The 9,814-nt window shown below is 38.7% G+C and overlaps 2 protein-coding genes across 3 annotated transcripts in view; one reads left to right on the top strand and one right to left on the bottom strand.

Moving 5' to 3' along the window:
• Nucleotides 1-4,171: 4,171 nt before the first annotated feature.
• On the bottom strand, nucleotides 4,172-6,064 carry taf11 (TAF11 RNA polymerase II, TATA box binding protein (TBP)-associated factor). Of its 2 annotated transcripts, none has more exons than XM_079477647.1 (6): nucleotides 5,859-6,064; nucleotides 5,329-5,497; nucleotides 5,098-5,246; nucleotides 4,896-4,983; nucleotides 4,669-4,765; nucleotides 4,172-4,585 (listed from the first exon to the last, which is right to left on the bottom strand). In XM_079477647.1, the coding sequence occupies exons 2-6, from the start codon at nucleotides 5,473-5,475 to the stop codon at nucleotides 4,455-4,457; spliced, it is 612 nt and encodes a 203-aa protein (XP_079333773.1). In that variant the 5' UTR covers nucleotides 5,476-5,497; nucleotides 5,859-6,064; the 3' UTR covers nucleotides 4,172-4,454. The 2 variants fall into 2 exon arrangements, with proteins under 2 accessions (XP_079333773.1, XP_079333774.1); XM_079477648.1 differs by having other exon boundaries at nucleotides 5,664-5,861.
• Nucleotides 6,065-7,792: 1,728 nt separating this feature from the next.
• The window catches only part of LOC306906997 (ankyrin repeat and SAM domain-containing protein 1A), a 70,107-nt gene continuing 68,085 nt past the window's right edge, over nucleotides 7,793-9,814 (top strand). The window contains 1 exon segment of the mRNA XM_079478799.1: nucleotides 7,793-8,245. Within this exon segment, the coding sequence (XP_079334925.1) occupies nucleotides 8,067-8,245 (179 nt within the window). The 5' untranslated portion in view covers nucleotides 7,793-8,066.

Below are 9,814 nucleotides of genomic sequence, written 5' to 3'. Positions count from 1 at the left end.
AATGTTTAATAGGCCTTGGACTTAGAGCGATAGTTGTTGGCAGGTTGTAGGTTGACTGAACTGGAAGATTTAGAAAAGGTGGAAAGTTTGTCAGAGTTAGTGGTTGTGATGGACTCATGGATAAGCAGTGTGGAGAATTGGCTTTTGATGGCAGACATTTTGTTATCAAAGAAGGTAGCAAAGTCATTGGCAGATATAGATGATGAAACTTGGGGGAGGGATGAGGATACAGAAGGTATGAGAAGGTTCAGAAAGAGTGTAGCTGCTGATTATGTTATGGAAGTAAGCTGAGAGGTTAGTGGAGAACAAGGAGACGAGGGTGTAGGATTGGAAGAAACAATAGGAATCATTTCACAACCCCCATTTTCTAACCAAAAGGCAAGATTTGCCATTCTAAAGTTCACACAGGGCTGATAGAGATCAAACACTGTTGGCTGAGATATTTGTGTAAATGTGCAAATGGTAAATAGAAGTTGATGCTCCTCTTCCCTGACCTTGCACATGACCTTTGCAATGAGGCTCACTGTGGGGAACAAAGAAACAACATGCGCTACAAACACACGACAAACTCAACTCGGGTTAGTCCGTAACAAAGTATTTATCAATGAAAATAAACACACAGGCTGCAAATCTGAAGTGCCAGACTGTCCTTGCGAAGTTGTAAAGGTTTTTAACAAAAGCTTTCGTGCACAGCCGGCCTTGATCTCTCCCAGGTTCAAGAAGCAATGATCTGCACACACTTGAATATTCTGATTGTACCGTTCTGGAACAGTATTGTAAATAAAATGTAACCATCCGTTTTTAGTTGTCTCGTCTTCTGGAAGGGCAACAAAGAGGCTTTCTATTCGCAACGAAACACACAGCGTCTCCACGATATGGCTGCAGCGGCGATGAGATTTACAAATACACCCACCTTACTCATTGTCTCTGTATGACTTTCTTCAGACAGACTCTGTGTAAAGGCCATGGCAACATTTATAGTTATTTCGTATCTACAGTCACTGCAATGTTTGCAAGTCTCTAGAACTGTCGGACTACTGTATTATCCCTGGTGACAAAACAATTTACATATTAGCCGTCCTACAGAGTAGCATATAGCTTTGAAGGTTAATTCATATTTTCTTGCGTAATCTTGTTTTATTGTTGATCAGTATGAATTATTACACTGCACTGCACGTTTTCTCTTTCTCTTCTCTTCACAAAATGGATCCGTTTTTATTTCACTTTGTTGTAGCTATGCAGACAAATCCGTGTTTTTTTGTTGTGAATACGTGCTTCGAGCTAAATGTAGTTTTTTTATTTATGGGTGTGGTGAAACGAATTTATTTAAATATAGCAAAGAAAAAACCTTACGAGAGGAAGAGCTCTGAATGGAAGTGGAAATATGAGGTGGAGATCTTTGCATTTCATTGGTGTTTATTGTGTGGATTCTATCATGAATGATCTAAACCCAGATAGCCTGTGTGTGTCTTTTAAAGATCTGGAAAGCATCTGCTGAGTCTCCTTAACATCTTAGAAAGAGCAATTTTACATACGTTCTAAATTATGAACATCTTCTAGATGTTTATATGACATCTGACGTCTCAAAAACGTATCGCAGATGAGCAAACAATGTTGTGCAGATGTAAATGCTATCGAGGAAACTGAAACGTGTCTGGTTCATCTTCTTCAGGACCTATAGTGTGACCTTTATAAACCTTTTGGTTTGCTTGCAATGACTCAAAATCTGTAAACAACGTTATGATGAAAAGAAATACAAAAATGAGCAGTTTGGTTACTTTATTGTCTCTCATTTTGTGCAACATGTACACTTTGCTTGATATTTTAGCAGTGTTAACATGTGCCACGAACATACCACAATAGTTCTTGTTTTATACAGTTAGGTCCATATATATTTGGACACAGGCACAATTTTCATACTTCTAGCTCTGTATGCCACCAGAATACAATTAAAATGATACAATCAAGATTAATTTGAAGTGCAGACTTTCAGCTTTAATTCAAGGGGTTGAACAAAAATATCAAATAAACATTTTAGGAACTGCAGCCATTTTTATACACAGTCCCCCCATTTTCAGGGGCTCAAATGTAATTGGACAAATTAATATAATTGTAAATAAAATGTACATTTTCAATATTTTGTTGAGAATCCTTTGCAGGCAATGACTGCCTGAATTCTAGAGCCCATGGACATCACCAAAGACTGGGTTTCCACTGGGTTTCCTGCTTTGTGATGCTTTGCCAGGCCTTAACTGCAGCTGTCTTCAATTGTTGTTTGTGGGTCTTTCTGCCTTTAGTTTTGTCTTTAGCAAGTGAAATGCATGCTCGATCGAGTTGAGATCAGGTGATTGACTCGGCCATTGCAGAATATTCCACTTCTTGTCTTTAAAAACTCCTGGGTTGCTTTTGCAGTGTGTTTTGGATCATTGTCCATCTGTACCGTGAAGCACCATCCAATCAACTTTGCTGCATTCGGCTTAATCTGGGCAGACAGTATATTCCTATACACTTCAGAATCCATCCGGCTGCTTCTGTCACATCATCAATAAACACCAGTGATCCAGTGCCACTGGAAGCCATGCATGCCCATGCCATCACACTGCCTCCACCATGTTTTACAGATGAAGTAGTATGCTTTGGATCATGAGCTGTCCCAAGTCTTCTCCATACTTTTTTCTTCCCATCATTTTGGTACAGGTTGATCTTAGTTTCATCCGTCCAAAGAATGCTTTTCCAGAACTGGTCAGGCTTTTTTAGGTGCCTTTCTATTCTTGATGCTTATTAATGGTTTGCACCTTGTGGTGAACCCTCTGTATTTGCTCTCGTAGAGTCTTCTCTTGATTGTAGACTTTGACAATGACACTCCTACCTCCTGGAGGGTCTCCTTCACTTGGCTAGAAGTTGTGAATGGGTTTTTCTTTACCAAGTAGAGAATCCTGCGATCATCAACCACTGTTGTCTTCCGTGGACGTCCAAGCCTTTTTATGTTGCTGAGCTCACCGGTGCATTCTTTTTTTCTCAGAATGTACCAAACAGTTGATTTGGCCACTCCTAATGTTCAGCTATCTCTCTGATGGATTTGTTTTGTTTTTTAAGCCTAATGATGGCCTGTTTGACCTGCATGTTGAGCTCCTTTGAACGCATGATGATGGTTCACAGCAATAGATTCAAAATGCAAATACCACACTTAGAATCAACTTCATACCTTTTATCTGCTTAATTGATGAAGAAATAACGAAGGAATAGCCCAACAGCTGTCCATAAAACAGCTTTTGATTCAATTGTCCAATTACTTTTGGTCCCTTGAAAAAGAGGGGTAGCTACTCTCAATAGCTGTAATTCCTAAACCCTTCTTCCAATTTGGATGTAAATACGCTCAAATTAAACCTGAGAGTGTGCACCTCCATCCCATATCCATTATATCACTATAGCTTGGTTTAGGTAAAATAGGTTTAGGTAAAAACCTAACAAAAATTGTGCCTGTGTCCAAATATATATGGACCTAACTGTATATGTTTTATATTGAATATTCATTTTAGACTTTCTTGTCTGACTTATCCTGTTTGCTACTGAAATTGGGAACAATAGTGTCCTTTATCAATTAAATTTTTTATTGTAAACTACAGCACGCTAAATGTACAGGTTAATGTTTCCATGTTTACGTTTATTCAAATAGCAGAATTTGATAGGGAATCCATAGTATCTGTACTAAAAAGTTGATTCAACTACCTTAAAACTCAAATAGTGTTTTACCTCCTAAATCATGAGACTGTCATCCCCTAAAGCTAACCATTGCAGAAACCTATTTGCATTTTAACATTTACTAGAATATCAACAAACAAGATTTTATTTTCCATAGTCTCCAATTTATCTTTATATATAACTGGAGATTTTGTGCATGGGAAACAAATGGTCATACTCACTAATCCTTTTTATCTGCTTGATGTATAAAACATTTGTAGTAAAACACTGCTTTGTTTTATATTCGGTGTATCCTTGCTGTGATAAATTAGACATTGTGTGACTAAGATCTAGAATGACACAACCATTTCCCCAGTGTCATAAAGGAGCAGGAAATCAATGAAAATTTACACTTTGCATGACCCTAAATGGGGTCTTGGATGAAAGTGTAGATAGTGTAGAAGATCCAGTTCATAATAAAAAAAGCATATTTACTTAAACGATTTAATTATTCACAAAAAAGTGACCCTTCACTGACAAATCAAAATTTAAAACAAAAAGATTAAGAAGGACATTTCTCTAGTATGCTAACATTTCTTTAGTCTCAATGAGAAACTGTACAGTTTTACCTGCAACTCTTTAATACCATTAATGTTACAGTTATTTTTTGTCATTTCAAATGCACTGGTTTCTCAAGAGGAGAATCGGCAGACAAAATAAGTAAACAGTTTGTGACCCTTATAAACAAAACTGACAATGAGTAATGAGTGCGCTCAGTGGAAAAGGATGCGTTTGTGTTTGGAGTTGGGAATCTGTTCTCTGGTCTTCAGTCTCCTCACGGCCTCTCTCATGTGTTTGGGCTGCAGGGGTGGCGTGTCTCCCCACTTCTCACACACATCAAGTGCTGCAAAGCAAAAGATTGACAGTTTCTACTCAAATCATAATCTTTATATAGTAAATAGTATATGTTTACTATATTTTACAAACCTTCCTCAACTATCTCTCCGGCAAACACCTTTGCAATCCCAGACATGGCGATGACCACATTCTGAGAAACGGATGATCCTGTGATGGACTGAATTAACTGAAAAACAATAAAACACAAAATATTCATGAGCTTTGTAGGGTGTTCGGATGCATTCAAGACTTTTTTTAATGTCTGGCTACATTTTAATTGAACGTGATCCCACTACATTGAAAACTGGTGTACTTACTCGTTTAATGGCTGCTTTTGGGAAAGCTGCGCGTCTGTACATCTCATAGCGGTTCAGCTGTTCTTCGGAAAATGATGAAACTAAAACTCTGTTGGACATCAATTGAAATTGAGATCAAGTCTTTGAACTACCAAACAGCTTCACCATCAGTACAGATCTTCGTGAAGAATAAAAGGCACGAATATGCACAACTGTAACTCACTGCATCTTTTGTATTTCATCTTCATCAACCTTCTGTCGTTTCTCTTTCTTCTTGTCTTGCTCCATTTTTAGTTTTTTAGCAGGTGGGGGGTTAAGAGATGAAGATCCCTCTTCCTCTTCTTCACCAGCAGCAGTATGTTCGGCTGACGTCTAAAGTGAAGTGAAGCAGTGATATAAACCAGATAAGCAAAAAAGAACAACTTTAATTCGGACAGGACTTTGAATGACTTACAGTTTTTTCTTCTTTTTTATTGGTCTGGCCTGCAGTGGGTTTAGAGGAGGTACTGCCGCTAACCGGACCATCACCCGGACCCTCGCTCTGCTTGAACCTGGTCTCATTGAATCCCGCTTCAGGTTTCACACGGGCTGGGTCTGCCATGGCTGGGCTAAGAGATGAAAATCTGTAATAAATTAAATAAAGCTGTCATAAACAACATTAAACGTAACCTCTATTTACGCTACTCAAGTTACAACTTTAGGGTCTTTTGCTCATTCTCATTCCTGTAATCTGACCATAGTCACGCGTGAATCATGATAGCCATCATTCATTTTAAGAGTCCCACTCACCTCACAACAATAAATACATTTTGTTTACTAATATATGATTTAAATATTCCTTGGCTCAAACATATCATGGCATTTCATGCACAGACAGAGTAAATCGTGGTACCGTGCGTTAACGTTACACAATAAACAAGCGTTTAAGCGTGAACACCGATCACAACGCGAATACAAAAAATGAAACTTTAAAATGCAACAGACCTCAGACCAACAACCGCTTTGATCTGCTTTATAAACTACTAACGTGGCGCTAAATCAACAGAAGAATTGCAAACAAGCAGACTGGAGCCAAACTGTGCCGTCAGTCAGAACAACATCCGGTTGATTTCAAAGTAAAGGTCTGGTAGAATATTTTAGTATTACCCGCTGGATGGCGCACGCTACTTGTTAACGACTGTTTGTGACCTGACACATTCGTCCGTAAAGAGGTCTACATAGCAGTCCATTGAGCTGAATAGCGGCACTATTTTATTTTTACACTAACAGCTCGAATTGTCCTTTTGTAGAAATTTGCTGTCAACTCAATACATTATTTTGAAATAATATAAACATATCTATATATATATATATATTGGGATTCCAACTACGATGTCACTTTTATATTATTAAATCACATTAAGATGTATACTTTGTCTATAGAAATTATATTTTGTATTTTTAAGCATGCATTTATTTTGAAAGTTCAAATGTAACAAATATTAAAATGCAAATGTTTGAGAAAAAAGTATTTGTATGCACATTATAAACTACCCTTTAACAGTTCTCTTGGTAGTCTGTGACCCAAGAAACCGTTGCTTTTAATGACCAACAATGTTTATGTAAGGGTCATTCTTCCATTGGAGTGGCAAATGTTTGTTTTCTTCTAATAAAATCTATTGCTGTGCATTTAAAATGAGTTGAATATGCTATGTTAGCCTAAATACAGACTTTTCAAGATCAGGGGACATTTTGGAAATATGAATAAGTATGTATGTATCAACATGACACTAAAAAAGTGCAACACATGAAATTGTCAGAAATGTACCTAACTTTAAGAAAATCAATAAGAAAGAATGGCATGCACCCCTCGGATCTACCAGCACCTGAAATGACCTTTACACACAGGAAGTTGTCCAAATAGATAATAAAATAGATAATAAAATTGTAAGTGTAAAATAAAACCAGTATTCACAATATAACCACTTTTTTGTGTTACATTTTTTTATATTGTTTCAATTATATGCCATGATACCTTTCTGCGTGAGGTATGGCGGGAACATGCATATTTTGTTACAAATGCAATCTCTCAAACTCAATTAAATATGTAATTTAAAACAAAATGTAACTATGAATAGTTCACAAATTGTGTATATCCTACAGAATAAAAACGCAGATATGTGATAATTTATTGGTATTTTAAGTTTATTTCAACTATTGTGAAGAAGAGGGACACACCTTGCCACCACAAATGAAGAATGAGCCAGAATAGCTACAAAGCACAAGAGTTGATTCATTTTGGGCATTTATTGATATTCACGTAAATAAACCAGTCAATAAAGTCCCATATATGCACAATATGTCTACCTCGTGTGTAAATTCAGACACTCTGTCTATTGCTAAAGCAGTTCTTAAAGAATAACCAGAGGCAGCTCACTTTGTATCAGCTCACTTTGCATTCATCCCTGTCATTGAACACATAATTTCTACAATAACAAAATAAACAATTTCAAAGACCAAACTTGAGATTCATGTCGTTAGGCTTCCACCTGGAATAAATGATCCACGAATTGTGACTACATCAACTTTGACTTCCACAACTGTCTGAAGGCCCCCACTAACTATATTTAATGAAATATTTTAGAGCTTGAAAGATGTGTGATAACAACTAGAAATAATGCGTATGGCCGTTAAAATGCATCCGAACACTAAGCATTGTGGTGTTTCATAACATTTAAGTCATCTTTCTCAGGCCCAGTAGGCCTAGTACAAATCTGTCAAGTGATTTTTTCCTTGATCAACACATTTATTGTTGCTCTAATGTCATGATAAAGACATTAGTGTTCGGACTGGGGGTTCACGTAACGGCTCTCGTCGCTTTCAATCCCCCAAATGCTATTCCAGCATCATAAGAGTAATGAAACGATCCTGCATAATTTGGACCAAACGCGACGTCACCATGGAGCGCACCAGTCGCGGAAGTGACGTGTCGAGCCGTGCCAGAGGAAGTTTCTACGAGGGCGCTGGAAGAGAAAGTTTCCCGGAGCGGCTGCGCTTGGAGCGGGAATAACACGAAAACAGCCGCCGCTGGTGTACCGAGCGGACAGAAAGCGCGCCGTAGAACGCGTGGATGCTCGTAACAGCGTCGGATAGGTGTGCATTGGATTCGTGTGCCCGTGTGATCGTCTCTCCGCCGCTCCTCCTCGCCGTGAGATGGGGAAGGAGCAGGAACTGCTGGAGGCGGCGCGCACCGGGAATTTGGCCGCCGTTGAGAAGCTCCTGTCCGGCAAGAGACAATCGACCGGGTCGGGCGCTGCGGGAGGCGGCGGATCGTCCGGGAATGTCGGGAGCGGCGGGCACAGCGCTTCCCACCCGCTCTCTAGTCTGCTCAGGTAAGTTAAGGAAACGGCGATGGATGAGAGGCTTTTATGTGAGGGGAACCCGGGGCTAGTTGTCACACGTTACAGTGTTTACAGTGGATTTTGCGCGAAGTGAGTTAAATTTGTCCTTTTCGGAATAGACGAATACCTTAAAGTCAACTTTAATGTAAATGTATGGGGAAATAAAACGGACGTGGTCGTTACAATAGGAAGCTACTGCAGGTTGTATACGCCGGATTAATAATAATAGCCTTCGTTTGTTTTCCCTAAGGTAACCATGCTTTTATTATGTAGTAACCATGTTTTTACTATGGTTCAACTATGTAAAGTTAAACAGATGTAGCAACACCGTAGTACATTTGTGGTTACTATGACTATGATACTACAAATAACACCTATAGTTAGTTAACTATTGTTAGTTATAGTTATTTAAACCATTGTTAATGTTCCATAGAGGCTATCCAAAACAAAATAGAAAGCGTATACATTTTAAACCACCACCATGATGACGGTTTATTATATTAATGAGAATAACAACACAAATACTCATTGTTTTTCCTGATATTCATTTTAATTTCTATCTTTCACAAACATATCTATGTGTATCTTATCTAAGTGTCTTGAGGACGCTCCTCTCATTCTTGCTGGGATACAGATGAGAAAACGGAGATATGTGGTGTAGACTTTGTATCAGACGTTTATTCTAATAAAGCGTCTGGCAAATGCATAACCGTTAAAGTTAGATGTGCATTAGATGCTTTTTATATGTCTACAAAACAGTCTTCACCTCATTTGAACTATATAACATTTTGCATTAAGTTACAGTGTACATAGCTTAAACTATACTGGTATGTTTGTTTGACACGTAATGGTAAAAACACAAGATCAGTCATATTTAGGTCATTGGATTTGGAACCTACCTTTTTTACACTGTATCTTACTTTAAGAGCTTCTGTTTGCCAGTGTCCACATGCCTCAATTTATGATCCATGACACCAGTTAAAATAGTGGTTATACTATTTACCTCGGCTCTGCCATTTTCAGTTACAATAAACAGGATCTTCCAACTTCTGTGTTCTAATTCATTTAAAGCGCAGATGTCATGCAACCCGCCATGCCACCCGTTGTCCCGGTTGTAGGTTTTCTTTTTGCCCAGTGGCATCTGTGCGTCTCGCCTGGTCCGGCGGATCAATCTCTGGTACGACTGGGCTGTCACTGGGAGAGACAGGCCCAGCGTGTGTCAGAGGTAAATAAACGAGTGATCGTCTGGAGCGGTGCCAGCAGGAGACAGAATAAAAGAATGTTCTCTTGTCTGTCCTCCCTCTCCTCTCCTCTCCTCTCCTCTCTGGGCCAAAGATCTTAAGAGACATCAATCTTTATTTACTTAGCAGAGGCTGAATTATTGGCAGGTGTTAAAGGGAGTGCTGCGCTTGTGTGCAGAGGGTTATTTAGCCTGTGTAATGTAAACGTCAATAGTCTTTTGTCATGCCTGTGGTGTCTTACTGTGGTTTTGTGTACAGTGGCGTTCCTTGCCAGCAGATTTTCAATTGTTTCCGAGGAGATATGGATATTTATAAGTCT

This window comes from Barbatula barbatula, assembly GCF_947034865.1.
Source record: "Barbatula barbatula genome assembly, chromosome: 17".
In the NCBI taxonomy this organism is placed as follows: Eukaryota; Metazoa; Chordata; class Actinopteri; order Cypriniformes; family Nemacheilidae; genus Barbatula; species Barbatula barbatula.
Note: the sequence above shows the minus strand (reverse complement) of the source record. Positions and strands in the feature narration are given on the sequence as shown.

Bases quoted from the DNA above. Each gene is read 5' to 3' on its own strand.
- taf11 (XM_079477648.1), bottom strand. From the start codon at position 5,731: ATGATATGTTTGAGCCAAGGAATATTTAAATCATATATTAGTAAACAA. The intron at 5,247-5,328 runs GTAAGTCATTCA...ACTTCACTTTAG, and splicing joins ATAAAAAAGAAGAAAAAACT to ACGTCAGCCGAACATACTGC. The intron at 4,586-4,668 runs GTTTGTAAAATA...TTTGCTTTGCAG, and splicing joins CGGAGAGATAGTTGAGGAAG to CACTTGATGTGTGTGAGAAG.